This window comes from Bos taurus, chromosome 2, assembly GCF_002263795.3.
Source record: "Bos taurus isolate L1 Dominette 01449 registration number 42190680 breed Hereford chromosome 2, ARS-UCD2.0, whole genome shotgun sequence".
Taxonomy (NCBI): Eukaryota; Metazoa; Chordata; class Mammalia; order Artiodactyla; family Bovidae; genus Bos; species Bos taurus.
In genome coordinates, this window is record NC_037329.1 from 133,384,660 (window position 1) to 133,403,496 (window position 18,837).

Sequence of the window (18,837 nt, forward strand, 5' to 3'; positions counted from 1 at the left end):
ATCACATCACACAAACACATCACACACACACAGCTGCACCTCACACAAACAATTCTGTGGAGTCCTGCCCCAAGGCCCCAGCTGTGAGGCCTTGCCCCAAGGCCACAGATACGGAGGCCAGAACCAAGGTCACGTCTGAAGCTGACTGAGCCCGTTTGTAACTGTTGCCAAAAGCCCCGCTGATCATCAGCAGCAGGCCTCCTGACCCCATATGAGGCAGAAGTGCCCACCCCTACTCACCCTAGAGCTCTCAGACTCCGAACCACTGGAACACAGGTTCAGTTCCTGGTCCAGAAAGAGTCCATATGCCGAGGAGCAGCCGAGCCCATGGGCGGCAACTAGGGAGCCCACTGCTGAAGCCTGTGTGGCCTAGAGCCGTACCCTGCATCGAGAGAAGTCACTGCAGGGAGGCCCAAGCGCCTCGGCGAAGAACAGCCCCCACCACCTGCAACCAGAGAAAACCCTGTGCAGCAACGAAGGCCCAGCACAGCCAAAAACAATTACAGTTCTTTAAAAAAGAACACGTCACAAAGCATAGTGCTTTTGTTTTGTTTTTAGTGTATTCAGCGTTGTACAACCATCACAATCAAATTTAAAGCATTTTCATCACCCCCAGAAGAAACATCACCTACTCAAGGCACATTAGTTTGAGTAAACTCTGGGAGATAGTGAAAGACAGGGAAGCCCGGCGTGCTGCAGTCCACGGGGTCGCAGAGTCAGACACGACTTAGCAACTGAACAGCAAAAGAAACCTGTACTCATTAACAGTTAATCTCCAGTTCCTCCATTTTCATCACCCCCAAAGGAAACCTGTATTCATTAGCAGCTCATCTCCAACCCATCTCGCAGCCCCAGGGAACCACAAGTCTAGTTTTTGTCTCTAGTAGATTTCCCCATTCTAGACATGCCACAAAAATCAGATCATATAATATGGGACCTTTTGGAACTGTCATCTTTCACTTTGGGTATCACCTTCAGGGTTCTGTTAGGGAAATTAAAGGGAGGTAGTCTTATTCAGGCTCCAGAAGCAGGAGACCAGGCCTCTGACTTGCTTCTGACCTGCATGGACACTGCAGGATTCTGTGCCCGCCTGCAAGCACAGCAAGTCAGGCAGCGCTTTAGGGAAGAAGGGGAGGAGGTCTTGGAATCTCTTAAGCCCCTGAAGGCCTGGCCACGCCCCCGGGTCTAAGAAGTCCCACGGCTCACAAAGGAGACAAACAGCTTGTAAAAGGAAAACCGGAGCTGCGCTTTGCGTGTCGGTTTGCGCCCTGGAATTATAAGCGGGGCCCCGAAACCGCGATCTGAAGTCTCGCCTGTAGGATGGACTCGCTGCCTGGGACCCTGTCCCAGCTGAGACTCCATATTGCTGTTAACAGGGGACTTTGCAGCAGCGGTCAAGTCGGGATGTTGGTCAGCCCAATTTGGTGATATGCGTAGAGTTACTTTCTTTACTGTTTCTATTTCATTAACTGTATATTGAAATTAAGACAAATAATTATAAAAAATCAAAATTGCTTATGTGCAACAACTGATTTGCTGACAAAACTTTTGAACTTAAAATGTAAGTAAAGCTTACAGCGGAACAGGTTCACCCATATTACAGGCATTTCATCACTTCACTGGCTGAGTGACATTCCCTGGTACGGACGTGCCACTTTTAATGTATGCGTTCATCAGCTGTTGGACTGTTTGGATGATTTCTGCTTTCAAACTATTATGGATGTATTTCTGGACTCTCAAGTGTGCTCCATCAGTCTATGTGTCTGTCCTTAGGCCAGTCCCATGCTGGTTTTCATTTCTGTAGCTTCGTAGTAAGCTTTGATATCAGGGACTGGAGGACTTTGCCCTTGCTTGTTTTGGCAATTCTGTATCCCTTGAATTTCAAATGTGAATTTAAAAATAATTTTGTCAGTGTCTGTAAGAAAAAATCTAGCAGGGTTTTGATAGAAATTGAATTGAATCTTCTTAGGTCAATTTCAGATTTTGTCATCTTAAGCAACTCAGTTTTGGGGTGGCTTGCTGGGCAACGGTGGCTGATCACACAAGCAGGGTGACTACCCCATTTGGGGAAGCATTCATTTTATTACAAATGAAAGTTCCAAATAATCAAACTGTATCTGCAGTGTCTCCTTCTAGATGGCAAGCAGGGCCTTTCTTTGGACTAAGGAGCCTCTGATTGGTGGCTTTGGCTGCATTTCCAAGTTGAGCCCCTGTCGTCACTTGAGCGACGGGTTCCGGTGCTGCCTGCTCCTGCTGCTTGGCTCACATCCCTCGCCCAGGGCGTGATGTTCTAACAGAAACAACCAGACCTCGGATTTCATTTCTTCTCCAGCCTTGGGTGCCTCCTGCTTGGAGCAGGGATTTGCTGAGGGAAACTGGGGTCCTGGCTGCCCAGGCCCGTGCTAACAGAGGGAGGTGCAGCAGCAGAGCTGAGAATCTGTGGATGAGCAGACGACAGGAGGCTTCAGCTAGTAGTAAAGGCACTGCTTCTGTTTTTAGAGGGGTGGGCCCCGCAGTGTGTGGGGTCTTCACTTCCCAAGCAGGAATCGAACCTGCACCCCCTGCGCAGAGTCTCAACCACTGGACCTCCAGAAAGTCCCACGTTTCTCCTTTTTTTTAAAGCCACCGATGAAACGACTGTGTTAAAATGCCCCACAGCATCTTGGGGGTTTTTATCCTTTTTGGAAGGTTTTTGTCCAAATTATTCCCTTTCTGAGTATTCAGTGAGATAATTCAGAGAGAAAATCCATGTCAGGGTGGACAGCCCTCTTTCCCTCTGACACGTGGGCACGTGAGGGCCGCCTGCAGCCACCCCCGCACCCCGCCGCCTCTGCCCCGTGGTGGCTCCAGCTCGCAGGTCCACCCCTCAGGCAGGAAGGCCCAGGCAGGGAGGGGACAAGTCCCAGCAGCTGAGGAGAGAAGCCTGCGGGGTCCGCTCATGACTGGGCTACAGGCACGTCTAGTGTTGGCTTTATTCAGACGGGAAATGCCCAAGGGGCCTCAGCCCAAGGTGAGGCAGCGGCTGGAAAAATAACCGTGGATCCAGACGATGGAGAAAGACCACGCGAAGTCAGCTTAAGGCAGAGACCGGCCAGGGAGAGAGCAGAAGAGGCGACAGAACAGAAACCTTCGGCGCCTGATCCGGGTAGGAGCCTAGCGGAAGTAGTTGGGACAATCGTGGGCGACCAGGCGCCAGGCCTGGTCAAAGGCCTGCACGACAGCCGGCTCCAGGGGCCCTTCCTCAGTGGCCGCCAAGTTCTCTTCCAGCTGCTCCAGGCTGGACATGCCCAGGATGACCGCGTCCCCGTGGGCGCCCTGCAAGGGGAGACGGCCAGACGTCACACACTGATGCCCCGCAGAGACCCCGTCACACACCCCCGCCCAGCCCAGCCCCTGCCAAGGCCTGGGCTTGGGCATACTCTTTACACCCTACACAGTGAGAAGGTTCATTCTCAGGTAGAGTGATAAGAAGTCCAGGGTCCCCAGCGAGGAGAAAGGGGTCTGGGGCTCTCAGTAGGAGAAAAGGACAAACTTTTTTTCACATTCCTTAGTCTTAGTCACATTAGACCTTAGTTTCTTTAAGCCCAGAGCTAGTGATTACACAACAGAACAACTCATCGGAAGCTCTGTACTAAGGCAAAGAACGCTCAGACTCCCGCACAACTGCACTCGTCTCACACGCTAGTGAAGTAATGCTCAAAACGCTCCAAGCCAGGCTTCAGCGATACGTGAACCATGAAATTCCGGATGTGCAAGCTGGTTTTAGAAAAGGCAGAGGAACCAGAGATCAAACTGCCAACATCTGCTGGGTCATCGAAAAGCAAGAGAATTCCAAAAAACATCTATTTCTGCTTTATTGACTATGCCAAAGCCTTTGACTGTGTGGATCACAATCAACTGTGGAAAATTCTTAAAGAGATGGGAATACCAGACCACCTGACCTGCCTCTTGAGAAACCTATATGCAGGTCAGGAAGCAACAGTTAGAACTGGACATGGAACAACAGACTGGTTCCAAATAGGAAAGGAGTATGTCAAGGCTGTATATGGTCACCCTGCTTATTTAACTTATATGCAGAGTACATCATGAGAAACGCTGGGCTGGAAGAAACACAAGCTGGAATCAAGATTGCCGGGAGAAATATCAATAACCTCAGATACGCAGATGACACCACCCTTATGGCAGAAAGTGAAGAGGAACTAAAGAGCCTCTTGATGAAAGTGAAAGAGGACAGTGAAAAAGTTGGCTTAAAGCTCAACATTCAGAAAACGAAGATCATGGCATCCGGTCCCATCACTTCATGGGAAATAGATGGGGAAACAGTGTCAGACTTTATTCTTTTGGGCTCCAAAATCACTGCAGATGGTGACTGTAGCTATGAAATTAAATGATGCTTGCTCCTTGGAAGGAAAGTTATGACCAACCTAGATAGCATATTAAAAAGCAGAGACATTACTTTGCCAACAAAGGTCCGTCTAGTCAAGGCTATGGTTTTTCCAGTAGTCATGTGTGGATGTGAGAGTTGGACTATAAAGAAAGCTGAGCGCTGAAGAATTGATGCTTTTGAACTGTGGTGTTAGAGAAGACTCTTGAGAGTCCCTTGGACTGCAAGGAGATCCAATCAGTCCATCCTAAAGGAGATCAGTCCTGAGTGTTCGTTGGAAGGAGTGCTGCTGAAGCTGAAGCTCCAATAATTGGCTACCTGATGCGAAGAAGTGACTCATTTGAAAAGACCCTGATGCTGGGAAAGATTGAAGGCAGAAGGAGAAGGGGACGACAGAGGATGAGATGGTTGGATGGCATCACCGACTCAATGGACATGAGTTTGGGTAAAGTCCGGGAGCTGGCGATGGACAGGGAGGCCTGGCGTGCTGCAGTCCGTGAGGTCGCAAAGAGTCGGATACGACTGAGCGACTGAAGTGAAGTGAAGTGAAGTGAAATCGCTCAGTCGTGTCCGACTCTTTGCCACCCCATGGACTATAACCTACCACCCTCCTCCATCCATAGGATTTTTCCAGCCAAGACTACTGGAGTGGGTTGCCATATCCTTCTCCAGAGGATCTTCCCGACCCAGGGATCGAACCCCAGTCTTCCGCATTGTAGGCAGATGCTTTACCGTCTGAGCCACCAGGGAAGGATTGTATAACAACAAGGTATCTTGCTGGAGGACATGTTTCTCCTTTTGAGAAGAACCTTCTGACTAATCCTGTTTATGTGAAGTGGGAGTGGGTCTGCTAAGACCTTTCTGTTGTTAATGTATGTTGTGGGAGTGGGTCTGGTAAAGTACATAAGGCCTCGATAAAACTAGCGAATGGGGCACTCTCTAACCCTTTCTGATGTCTGTCTCAGAAGCTTTCTTTGTCCTTTCTCACTGTAATAAACTTCTGCTACACAAAGGCTGTGAGTGATCAAGCCTGGTCCCTGGTCCCTAAGCTAAGTCTTCTTTGGAGATCAGGAAGCCGACATCGTTCACCATAAGCGATCAATAGTTGTACAAAGCACTTTTGGTGCCTTCAACATTCGTAACTATGTGACCCGAATCCTCTCTTCTTTCCTCTGCTGCCACGATGTTCGTCCTCGTTCAGACCTCAGTTCAGAGCCCGGTTCTGCCACTCAGCAGCTGTGCGAACCTGGTTTAGCTTTGTAAGCCCAGAGTCTCCGATCTCAGTTTTCACCATGCTTATGGGAATGAGAAATTACACAAAGCTCCTAACTCCCATTTACTGAAAACCTGCTGTATACATGCCGGAGACTATGCAACTGTGTACAGCTGCAGCTGGAGAAAAGCGTTAGCCAGGAAGACAGGGGACACCAAAGACAGGGAACCCCCACTACTCCAGAGGAACAAGACCAGCGGGATGTAGATCAAGTCCGTGACTATAACTGTCTCTCCCGTTCACAGCTGTTTGCTCATTGGTAAAACTGGAATATCCCACTTCATCAGGCCTAAGCAATCGTTCAATCCATGCTTGTAAAGCCCTCGCGACAGGGCCTGGTTCTTCGGCAGCTACCCAGAACAACAGGAAGGCTGCCTGAGAACTGGACCAGAGAGAGATTTCAGAGGGAAAAACGACTTAGAAATCATGCTGGCTCCTCAAAGAGAGCAGGGGCAGGGCGTCCAGGTGCGGGGGGACAGGTTACCTGGAGCTGGGAGTGGTGGTACATCCACCGGAGGGCGGCTGAGGTCATGCTGGGGGCGCTGGTGCCATACGCAGCCTGAAGGGCCTTCTCCACCAGGGCGATGCCCTTGAAGTGGTGCTCCTTCCAGGGGGCCACTGCCTAAGAGTCCACCCAGGGAGCCCCTGTAGCACGGAGGGGCCAGGGTCCCCTCAAGCAGGGGGTCTCCTGCTTTTTTGGGCAACAGAACCACCCAGGACGCTGGCTCCCTCACCAGAGACTTCAAGGATGTCTCTACTCTTAAGAATTCAAACCTGCCCTTACTTTACCTGGAGTAACAGGAAGCCAGGACAGGGGCACAGCCCGGCCCCAGGCCTCCTGTTCCTCCACCCGGAGCCCTGTCTTTCCCCCTTGGCAGGTGATCAGCACTTCTTAGGCATGAGTTACGATTTGGAAGGTTGGCCATAAGGCCCAGGGGTCGGCATTCCTCACGGAGGTCCCAAGAAAACAAAACGAAGCCTTACAGAGGGTTTCCTAATTCCTCCAGGAATCAAGAGAGCTAGGTCCAGGCAGCAAGGGAAGGCCTTGAAAGGAAAGCAGCCCCAGGGACTCCCCATTTTCAGACTATGGGGACCCTCCGGCCCCGCCCGTCCTGACGCCCCCAGCTCACCGATTCCTGTAGACCTCTGCCCAGCTGTTCCCGAAGAAGCGGCCCAAGGGCTGTTTCCCGTCCTTGTCCTCATACTGGTACCGGCCGGTCAGCAGGCCTCCTGCGGGAAGGCTGCAGTCAGACCTCCAGGCACTGCCCCCAGAGCCCGCCTGGACCGGAAGTGGGGGTGATGGCGGAGGAACCAGGACGGGCGGAGGTCCTGGCAAAGCCCTCCCCTTCCCAGGTCTGGGGCCAGGCTTCTCCCGGGTCAGGAAGGGGCAGAAACGGGGTCAGGAAGGCCCTCCCGCCCAGGGGAGCCTGTGCCCGCACAGCCCGTACCAGCCAGAGGGTTGTAGGCGTAGAACCGCAGTCCGAAGTGCCGGAGGCAGGGCAGGAGCTCCGTCTCCACCTGCCGGGTGGTGGCGTTGTACATGCCCTGCGGGCAGAAGGGCCAGCTGAGCGGGGCCCGGCCGGGGAGCCCCAGCCTGCTCTCAAAGTCTTCGGTCAAGACCCCCAGGACTCCACATGGTTTCCAAAATCACTGCTGGTGGACGGGGAGATGGTGCTGGGCCCCAGGAAGGGACGGCGGCCTGGCTCTGCCATCCCACACACATCTGCAGGCACCAACCGTGGGCTGGACCCTGAACTCTCAAACACACGTGGATCTGGTGAGCTCTCTGCTTCAAGAGATGTCAGAGTCGAGTTAAAAACAAAGCGGAGTGGACTCTCCTGATGGTTCAGTGGTTAAGAATCCACCTTGCAATGCACGGGACCCGAGTCTGATCCCTGGTCGGGCAACTAAGCCCGAGAGCCGCAACTAGAGAGTCCGTGGGACACAATGCAAGATCCGTATGAGGCAGCTAAGATCCGAGGCAGCCAAACAAACAAACAAACAAAAAAGACAGGACAGATGATCACATAGAGGCGGCTTCTGTGATCACGGCGGATTCTCAGAAATGCTCGCTCAATGCATAAAGGTGGGGTCTGGAGACTGGAGGACCCACTGGGCTGTCGGGAAAGGCCTCCAGAGGAAGAGGTATCTAAGTGACACCCGGGCACTCCTGCCAGGGGGAAGGGGGAGGCGAGTTCGGGCTGACCGCAGAGCCAGAAGCAGGCAGGAAGCGGGGCCAGGGCCTGAGGGCGGGCGCCTGTGGTCAGCCTGATGGCCCCCGGGGGTCGTCTACAGGCTGGGAGCAGGGGAGTGGCTGCTCTGGAGAGGGCAGGGGGCGCAAGAGGACCTGGGGTCGCAGGTGCCCTGGAGACGGGCCTCTGCAGACCGGGCCTCACCTGGTACACGGTGGGCAGGATCCAGCCGTTGCTCCTGCACAGGGTACAGATCTCGGCCACCTCCCAGGCGGCATAGTTGGACAGGCCGAGCTCCACGAACTTGCCCTGCGGGGAGAGGCCATGGTCAGACTCCCCCGCAGCCCAGAACGCCAGTCCCGGGGATTGGGACCCTGGGCGTGGGGTCCGTCCCCTGCTCTGCTCTGGGGCAGCCCCAGAGCCTCTGTTCTCTGGGCACCGACAGGCCAGGGTGGGGAGTCGGGGCCGCCCTCACCTCCTGGTGCAGCTGGTGGCAGGCGCGCAGCGTCTCCTCCACGGGGGTGCCGTGGTCCGGCAGGTGCAGGTAAAACAGGTCCACGCAGGGGCACCGCAGCCGCTGGAGGGACGTCTCCAGCTGGGACCGGAGGCTGTCGGGCTTCAGGGAGTTTTCTTCCAATGGATTGGCCTTGGTAGCAATTTTTACTTTGGGATGAGAAAAATAGAAGTTCAGGTCAACTTACCAATCATTGGAGAGGATCTAGGGTTAATGGTTAAGAGGCAGGCCTGGGTTCATACCTCAGCTCTGCCAATACCAGCTCTATGACCTTGACCAAATTATTCAACCTCTCTGAGCCCCACGCCAGTATTCTTGCCCGGAAAATCTCAGGGACAGAGAAGCCTGGCAGGCTACAGTCCCTGGGATCACAAAGAGCTGGACATGACTGAGCACGCACATGCGTGTGTATGCACACACCACACAAACACACACAGAGTCTCAATTTTCTCAACTGTAAATTGAGAGTGTTAATGGTACTGTTTGGTTGGGAGGCCCTGAGGATTGATCACAACTTTGACACACTTGCTCATCATGAGTTGCTAACATTATCACTACAGTGACTACTTACCAGACAGCTAGGTGTGCCATGCCTGGCACTTCGGGTTGGAAGATGAATGCAAACCCTGGATCCCTGCCCTCAAGGACCCACAGTCTAAGGGGGCACCACAGAGTAAGTGAGGTCAGGACACGCAGGGGCAGGGGAGAGGAGCCCTGAGAATTCAGGGAAGGCTTTCCAAGGCTTTGCATCTCCAAGAGGAGTCAAAGGCTACCCTGGGACAAGAACATGGCTTTGAGGAGTCATGCCTGAGATCCCACGGACCTAAAATACCAGGTCTGGGGGTACATGAGACAAGAGAAGGGGCCACAGACCAGAGACATGCAAAGCGCCCTGAGGGCACCCCTTAGGGGACCACAGGGCAACTCTGAACACTTCCAGCCAGCAAGCTAAGGGGTCAGCTTTGCAGTTTTGAACGATGACTCCGAATGAAACACAAATAGCCTCGGGCACAGGTCTGGAAACAGGGAAAATGGCAAGGAGACTGTGGCAGGAATTCAGGAAAGAGAAGCAAGAGGCCTCAACTGGGGGCCCAGGGAAGGATTATATTTCTGTCAGAGAAGCATCCAACTGAGAAAAGGCCAGTGTCGTGCTACCTGTGTGACTCAGGAAGGAGTTAAATACCTTTCTCCTCATCAGATGAGCAAGCTAACGGCTGAGAAGAAAGCCCTTTCTGCGCTGTTTACTCTTAGAAAGTCACCTCAGCAGGCCAGACCCCTTGAGATGGGAGAGATCAGGCTGGAGGGCTGAAGGCCTACTCATTTGGAATTTTCCATTCCACCACCTCCTCCTCTTTGGCCCACACCCCTTCTTGACATTAACTTCAAATCTGAGATTTAAGAACTCTAGCCCAGCTGGTTCCAGCCTAAAGGAGGGAAGAGGAGGTGCTGCAGAAGAAAAGTAATCAGAAATAAGACCAATGTAAATGCCTATGACAGATTAATGGATAAACAAATGTGGTATGTATATACAATGGGATATTCCTCAGCCATCAGAAAAGAGTGAAATGATGCCGTTTACAATAACATGGAAGGACCTAGAAATTGTCATACTAAGTAAAGTAAGTTAGAGAAAGACAAATATGATACCGCTTACATGTGAAATCTAAAAAAAATTATATAAATGAATATATTTACAAAGCAGAAATAGACTCACGGACAGAAAACAAACTTATGGTTACCAAAGAGGGAAGGGGGTGATAAATTAGGAGTTTGGGATTAACATATACAATAATATATAGAAAATGGGGATTCCCAGGTGGCTTAGTGGTAAAGAATCCACCGGCCAATGTAGGGGACACAGGTTTGATCCCTGGATCAGGAAGATCCCCTGGAAAAGGAAATGGTAACCCACTCCAGTATTCTCGCCAGGAAGATCCCAGGGGTAGAGGAAGGAGCCTGGAGGCTATAGTCCATGGGGTTGCAAAGAGCTGGACACAATTTAATGATGGAGCAAGCAATATTTATAAAAATAGATAGCCAACAAGGACCTACTGTAAAGCAAAGGAACTACACTCAATATCTTATAATAATCTATGATGGAAAAGAATCTGAAATATCCCTTTGCTGTACACCTGAAGTTAACTCAACATTGTAAATCAACTACACTTCAATTAAAATTAAAAAAAATAATAAGACCAGAATTGTCATGCGAGGCAGCCAAGTGACCTAGAAAGAGTGCGGCTCTGAGACCCATGCATGTTCTCGTCTTGTTCCAGATCTACCCTGCCGTGAATCATTTCTCCCTGAGACACGCCCGAGTGAAAGGCGGCACAGGCTGCTAACGGCATCTACTGTTACTACAACCACACGACCACCAACAGGATCAGCCAGTGCTGCTGAGCCCTCAGTATGTGCCTGCCTGGCACATACTAAGCACTTCAGATGGCATCAGACTGGTGGGGGACCTTCCCCTGGGCCCATACAATAACCTCCGCTTGGCTCCACTGCCTGCTCCAGTACCCTCAGCACTGCCAAACCTCATTGCCTTTGCACATTCACTGCTCACACCCACTGCCAGGAAAGCCCTTTCTCCTCTTCTGGAAAAGTGTCAGTTCAAGGTCTGATGTTCCCTTTTCTGAGCATTCTTCTTTGGCCCTTTCTGGGAAGGGGTCCCTCTTCTGGGCTCCCCAGCTCTCTCTAGACTCTGAGCTCCCTGGATTGGGTGACTGTCGATTCCTCTTCTATGGCTTCAGACAGAGGCTGGCACAGATGTGGCAGTTAGACAGGGTTCCTCCCCCACACCCGTATCCCAGCTAATGCTGATAGCTCCTGTTGCTCCCAGGAGTGAAGTGGAAAAGTTAAAGTGTTAGGCACTCACTCCTGTCCCACTCTTTGCCACCCCATGAACTGTAGCCTGCCAGGCTTCTCTGTCCACAGGGACTCTCCAGGTAAGAACACTGGAGTGGGTTGCCATGCCCTTCTCCAGGGAATCTTCCCGACCCAGGGATAGAACCCAGGTCTCTGTATTGCGGGCAAATTCTTTACCATCTGGGGCACCAGCGAAGCCCTGGTGAAGTGGGAGACACTGCAGACAGAACCGCGCAGCCAGGGCTCCAGGGAGGAGCTAAGGGCTCAGAGCAATGAGGAAGCCGGTCCCCGCTGGTTCCAAAGACTGATCTGCAACGGTGCCAGGGAGTGCCAGGGCAATAAGGGCAGGACTCCTGCAGATCGCAGATCGGACCGTAAGGGGCACCTGCGGGGGAGGGGAAAGGGGGAAGGGGGGCTGCCAAGCGCCAGATTCCGTTTTCAGGGCCCCCTGAGAGGGGCTAGTCAAGTCATTCCAGGCTCTGCCACTGTCGGGACGTTACTGAGAGGGAGGGAAAATGAGAGGAAAAGTCAAGACCAAGTGTCTGGCTGTCCGGGCTGAAGTGCAAGGGCGCTGGGAAGCGGGGGTTTCACAGAGCTGCGGGGAGGCCAGGGGAGGTGGGCGTCCCAGCAAGGTGGACAAGGCGGTCGATTCCAGCCGCGGCCAGTGCATGGCTTGGGGGCGGTCACGGTGCTGAGGTCCGGGGGGCCAGGCGTTACCTTTGCAGCCGCTGCCGCCCAGCCCGAGCCCCAGGCCGCCCAGGATGCTCTCGGACTGGCCGTCGGCGTACACGAAGGCCGTGTCGATCTCGGTGTGGCCGCGCTCCAGGAAGGCGCGCACGGCCGCAGCGCTACTGGGCACGTCCATGCGGCGCCCCATTTCCATGGCGCCCAAGACAGTGGCAGGCCGGGTCGGGACACCCCGTGGGTACGACTGTGGCTGGGCCATGGCGAGGGGATGGGCAACGCAGCCGCCCCGAAGCCGAACGCACCTGAAAACAACGAGGTCAGGGCGGGCGCTTTAAGGAGAGGTGGGCCACGCCCACTCGACAGGGGGCGGAGCTAAATGACGCGTGTAGCCCCGACCCCTACAAAGCGCCCTACCGCGGGCAACGCGGTGAGGACGGGCACTTTAGGAGGGGTGGGCGTGGGCCCCGCCCACCGGGCAGGGGGCGGAGCGCTCGGGGGCGGGGCGACGTGAGCGTGTTGGCCCCGCCCCACACACAAGCGCCCCCTACCCGGGATCCCTAGGCAGGGGCGTTTCCTAAGGGTTGAAGATCCTAAATAATGTGACAGACTTTATTTTGGGGGGCTCCAAAATCACTGTAGATGGTGACTGCAGCCATGAAATTAAAAGAAGCTTGCTCCTTGGAAGAAAAGCTATGACCAACCTAGACAGCATATTAGAAAGCAGAGACATTACTTTGCCAACAAAGGTCAGTCTAGTCAAGGCTATGGTTTTCCCATGAGTCATGTATGGATGTGACAGTTGGACGATAAAAAAAAGCTGAGCACTGAAGAATTGATGCTTTTAACCTATGGTGTTGGAGAAGACTCTTGAGAGTCCCTTGTACTGCAAGGAGATAAAACCAGTCAATCCTAATGGAAATCAGTCCTGAATATTCATTGGAAGGACTGATGCTGAAGCTGAAACTCCAATTCTTTGGCCACCTGATTCGAAGAACTGACTCATTTGAAAAGACCCTGATGCTGGGAAAGATTGAAGACGGGAGGAGAAGGGGATGACAGAGGATGAGATGGTTGGATGGCATCACCGACTTAATGGACATGAGTTTGAGTAAACTCCGGGAGTTGGTGATGGACAAGGAGGCCTGGCATGCTGCAGTCCGTGAGGTTGCAAAGAGTCGGACACGACTGAGCAACTGAACTGAAGATCCTAAAATGTGGTCTTAGCCTAGGGGTGGTGCCTTGGGGCTGTCCCGCCATCTTGCAGGCCCCAGAGGCTGGCTCTGTGGTTTTCTTGTTGGGACTTGCTAAAGGCTCAAGCTGGTGTTCAAGTATTGCAAGAACTCAAACGAAAACACCTTTCAAAAATGAAAGCAAAGACTTTGTTCAGACAAAGGTTAGGGAGAATTTATAGTAGCCAGCTTTCACTCCGGGCTTCCCTGGTGGCAGCTCAGCTGGTAAAGAATTTGCCTGCAATGTGGGAGACCTGGGTTCGATCCTTGGGGTTGGGAAGATCCCCGGGAGAAGGGAACAGCTACCTACTCCAGTATTCTGACCTGGAGAATCCCATGGACTGTATAGTATATGGAGTGGCAAAGAGTCGGACACAACTGAGCGACTTTCACTTCACTTCTTCACTATAGCAAATATTGGGAGAAATACTTTAGACGGAAGAAAAGCTGGATTTACACACACACAAAATGGAGAGTGCTGGAAATGGTAAACACAAGGATAAATATAATCTTTAACCTTTTTTCATGTTTAACTTTTTTAACAGCTGAGTTTTTATAAAGTTAAAATACACTTACTGTATGACTCAGCAAAAACTGCTGCTGCTGCTGCTGCTAAGTCGCTCAGTCGTGTCCGACTCTTAGCGACCCCATGGACTGCAGCCCACCAGGCTCCTCCACCCATGGGATTTTCCAGGCAAGAGTACTGGAGTGGGGTGCCACTGCCTTCTCCGTCAGCAAAAACTACACCCTAGTAATCTTTGTGAACCTACCTTCAAAAACCTTTGACCAATTGAATGCAGTGATATATAACAAGAATAATACATCATGACACACTGAATTTCATCCAGGCATGTAGTTGGCCTTAAACTGGCCAATCAGTCAATAGAGTTAATGTTAGTCAACTGTATTGGTCAAAGGTTTTTGTAGGTAGGTTCATGAAGATTACTGGGGTATAGTTTTTGCTGAGTCATATAGTAAGTCTTGGCTTCCCTGGTGGCTCAGCGGTAAAGAACCTGCCTGCCGATGTAGGAGATGTAAGAGATGTGGGTTCGATCCTCTGGAGAAGGGCATGGCAACACACTTCAGCATTCTTGCTTGGAGAATCCCATGGACAGAGGAACCTGGTGGGTTACAGTACGTAGGGCCACAGAGAGTCAGACACGGCTGAAGTGACTGAGCACGCACACACGCAGTGCGTCTAGTTTTAAGTTTATAAAAGCTCAGGACCGACAGCTTTGTCCCCTTCCCGGGACGCCAAGTCCTCTGGCCACCTCGCAGCTCTGTGAAACCCGGGCTTCCCAGCGCCCTTGCACATTAGCCCTGGACAGCTGGACAGTACAAAAGTCTTGACCCTTTTCCTCTCCTTTTCCCTCCTTTCAGCAACCCTTACCTAGCCTGGAACGACTTGGCTAGCCCCTCTCAGGGGGCCCTGAAAACGGATCTGGCGCTGGGCAGCCCCTGCCCCCTTCCCCTCAGGTGCCCGGTGTGGTCCGGATCTGCAGGAGTCCCGCCCTTATCGCCCTGGCACTCCTGGCACTGTTGCAGATCGGTCTTTGGAACCCGCAGGGACCAGTTTCCTCATTGCTCTGAGCCCTGGACTCCTCCCTGGAGGCCCGGGCACGTGGTTCAGTCCTGGTGCCTCCCACTTCACCAGGGTGGGTGCGCCTGGGAGCCCTGGAGCTACCAGCAGTAGCTGGGATGGGGAAGTGGGGGAGGTACCCTGTCTAACTGCCTGCTCTGTGCCAGCCTCTGTCCAAGGCCACAGAAGGGGAACTGACACTCACGCACTCAGGGAGCTCAGCATCTAGAGACAGCTGGGAAGCCTAGAGGAGGGACCGCTTCTTGGGACGGGCCAAAGAAGAATGCTCAGAAAAGGGAACGTCAGACCTTGAACTGACCATTTTCCCGGAGTGAGAGGAGAAAGGGCATTCCTGGCTGTGGGCGTGGGCAGTGAGTGGGCAAAGGCAGTGACATTTAGCAGCGCTGAGGGTGTTGGAGCAGGCAGCTGTGGCCAGGCGGAGGTTTAATGTGTGAGGGCGGGAGGTTTAATGTCTGATGCCATCTCAGTGCGTGTAGCCTGTGCTGGCAGGCACACAGTGCGGGCTCGGCCACATCAGCTGTTACTGTTAATAGTATCGTCGTGGGCACCCTGTGCCGTCTTTCACTCTGGGGTGTCGCAGGGGGAAATGATTCACGGCAGGGTAGATCTGGAACAAGACGAGAACATGCATGCGTCTCAGGGCCTCACTCTTTCTGGGTCACTTGGCTGCCTCGTCGAGGCAACTCTGGTCTTATTATCTTTTTCAATTTTAATTTTTTGAAGTATAGTTGATTTACAATGTTGTGTTAGTTTCAGGTATAACCAAAGTGATTTTGTTTCACATTTCAGATTATTTTGCATTATAGGTTATTACAAGATATTGAATATAGTTTCCTGTGCTATACAGTAGGTGCTTGTTGGTTATCTGTTTTATATGTGTGTGTGTGTGTGTGTGTGTGTGTATATATATATTAGTCTATATGTTAATCCCAAACTCCTGATTTATGCCCCCCTTCCCCCTTTGGTAACAATAAGGTTGTTTTCTGTCTCTGAATCTGTTTCTAGTTTGTAAATAAGTTCAATTGAATCATATTTTTAGATTCCATATATAAGCAGTATCGTATTTGTCTGGAGAAGGGAATGGCAACCCATTCCAGTATTCTTGCCTGGAGAATCCCATGGACAGAGGAGCCTGGCAGGCTGCAGTGCACGGGGTCGCAGAGTCAGACACGACTGAGCGACTAACACACACACACGGTATTCGTCTTTCTCCGTCTGACTTACTTCATTTAGTGTGAAAATCGGTCCATGCACGTTGCTGTGCGTAGCATTAGTTCACTCTTTCTGCTGGCTGAGTAATACTGCACTGTTTATGTGTACCACATCTTCTTTATCCAGTCATCTGTTGCGCATTTAGGTTGGTCTTTTTCTAATTGCTTTTTCTTCTGCAACTCCTCCTCCTTTTCCCTCCTTCAGGCTAGAACTAGCTGGGCCAAACTTCTTAAAGCTCAGGTCTGAAGTTAACATCAGGAAGGGGTGGGGACTGTGCTGGAGGAATGAAGATTCCAAATGAGCAGCCCTCAAACACTCTGCAGATGGTTCAGTGGTAAAGAGTCCGCCTGCCAATACAGGAGACCCGGGTTCCGTTGGCTACAGTCCATGGGGTCACAAAGAGTTGGACACGACTGAGCCGCTAACACCTTCACTTTCAGTGAGTAAGTGTGTCAAAGTTCCGATCAGTCCTCTGAGATTCCCAACTAGAGAGTACCATTGTCATTCTTGATTTACCCTTGAGCGGATTGAGGCTCCGTCTGTGTGTCCACCCGCGTGTGTGTGTGTGTGTGTGTGCGCGCGCGTGCTCGGTTGTGTACCACTCTTTGTGACCCCATGGACTACAGCTTGCCAGGCTTCTCTGTCCAAGGAATTTTCCAGACAAGATTACTGAAGTGGGGCTCAAAGAAGTTAGATAAATTGGTCAAGGTCACAGAGCGCATCCTCTGCCTTCGTCTTTTCAACTCAACTCTGACATCTCTTGAAGCAGAGAGCTCACCGGATCCACGTGTGTTTGAGAGCTCAGGGTCCAGCCCACGGTTGGTGCCTGCAGATGTGTGTGGGATGGCAGAGCCAGGCCGCCGTCCCTTCCTGGGGCCCAGCACCATCTCCCCGTCCACCAGTAGTGACTTTGGAAACCATGTGGAGTCCTGGGGGTCTTGACCGAAGACTTTGAGAGCAGGCTGGGGCTCCCCGGCCAGGCCCCCGCTCAGCTGGCCCTTCTGCCTGCAGGGCATGTACAACGCCACCACCCGGCAGGTGGAGACGGAGCTCCTGCCCTGCCTCCGGCACTTCGGACTGCGGTTCTACGCCTACAACCCTCTGGCTGGTACGGGCTGTGCGGGCACAGGCTCCCCTGGGCGGGAGGGCCTTCCTGACCCCGTTTCTGCCCCTTCCTGACCCGGGAGAAGCCTGGCCCCAGACCTGGGAAGGGGAGGGCTTTGCCAGGACCTCCGCCCGTCCTGGTTCCCCCGCCATCACCCCCACTTCCGGTCCAGGCGGGCTCTGGGGGCAGTGCCTGGGGGTCTGACTGCAGCCTTCCCGCAGGAGGCCTGCTGACCGGCAGGTACCAGTATGAGGGCAAGGACGGGAAACAGCCCTTGGGCCGCTTCTTCGGGAACAGCTGGGCAGAGGTCTACAGGAATCGGTGAGCTGGGGCGTCAGGACGGGCGGGGTCGGAGGGTCCCCATAGTCTGAAAGTGGGGCGTCCCTGGGGCTGCTTTTTTGGGTTCGAGAGCCTCCCCTCTTGCTCAGACCTTGACCCCTCAAGCCCAGCTTTACTGAGAACCCAACCAGCACCCCTAAAGTTTCCCAGAGTGACTGGCGACCTGGATTGGGAGTGTGTGGAGCTCTGGCCCTTCTCCCGGTTCTGCAAGACTGTGTCTCCTCCCTCGAAGAGCCTCCCCCCTGCCCACCGCAGCAGGAGACACCTCGCATCGGGACTGGGGAACCCTGAAGCTTGCTGCTGGCCCTGTCACGTGGGGCACTGAGCCTAAGTTTTGTAAATTCTTGGCAATAAAATTGTCATCAATGTCCAAAGTTATAGTTGAACATCTGTTGGGACCAGCCCTTTTACCTTTTTTTTTTCCCTTTCATTTTTTTAAAGTTTGAAAAAGTATCCATGTAATACATGCCCGCAGCTAAAACAAGCCCTTTCCAAGTCACATTCCTTAGAGGTGATGCTTTTAAACTCTGTCAGCTTACTCTCCCTCTGGCGTTGACTGTAGGATCTCTGACGTATATGCTTTATTGCTGTTCCTTAATGTATCAAATTTAGACATTATCTATGGACTGCTGGGAAGCTCATCTTTCAAGATTTATAGAAGCTAAGTCTCCAAAGCTTCAGTGCTAATTTTGTTGAAATGTCCCAGGACTTTTTACGCAGCACAGTGTCTCATACTTGGAACCACCTCTGTGTGCAGTGGTGTGATTTAAACCCTAATCCAGGCGCCCACCTGCGCCAGAGTTTCTGATTGTCTGACCAGGTTTAGAAGCCATTTCCTTAAGCAGCGTATCAAGGAGCTTGTCACACCACCAGTGCCTGGGCCTCTCTCCCGGAGGATACTTTCTGTAAAAAATAACTCACATTTTTTGCTGTCTTGGGTCTTTGTTGCTAGGTGGGGGCTTTCTCTAGTTGTGGAGAGCCAGGGCCTTGTGGTGAGCAGGTTCTACTGTGGCGACTTCTCTCACTGTGGAGCGCAGGCTCTAGGGCACACAGGCTTCAGGAGTTGTGCCCGAGGGCTCAATAGTTGCGGCTCACGGGCTTTAATTGCCCCGTGCGTGTGGAATCTTCCCAGACCAGGGATTGACCCGGTGTCCCCTGCAGGGGCAGACAGGTTTTTACCCTCTGTACCTCCAGAAAGCCACCCTGTAGGGCCTTGTGCAGTGCTTAGTTGCTTAGTTGTGTCCAACTCTTTGCAACTCCATGGACTGCAACCTGCCAGGCTCCTCTGTCCATGGGGATTCTCCAGGCAAGAATACGGGAGTGGGCTGCCATGCCCTCCTGCAGGGGATCTTCCCAACCCAGGGATGGAACACAGGTATCCCGCATTGCAGGCAGATTCTTTACTGACTGCACCCCCAGGGAAGCCCAGGATCT

General features: G+C 52.6%; 1 protein-coding gene and 1 pseudogene across 1 annotated transcript; one reads left to right on the plus strand and one right to left on the minus strand.

Moving 5' to 3' along the window:
• Positions 1-537: 537 nt before the first annotated feature.
• Positions 538-12,249, minus strand: LOC788425 (aflatoxin B1 aldehyde reductase member 3; the record flags this gene model as incomplete). Its single annotated transcript, XM_024983207.2, has 6 exons — positions 538-3,315; positions 6,788-6,887; positions 7,106-7,202; positions 8,054-8,158; positions 8,325-8,512; positions 11,949-12,249. Coding segments are annotated over 6 exons (1,131 nt in total), but the record flags the coding sequence as incomplete, so codon positions are not given.
• Positions 12,250-13,813: 1,564 nt separating this feature from the next.
• Positions 13,814-17,777, plus strand: AKR7L (aldo-keto reductase family 7-like; annotated as a pseudogene).
• Positions 17,778-18,837: the final 1,060 nt, after the last annotated feature.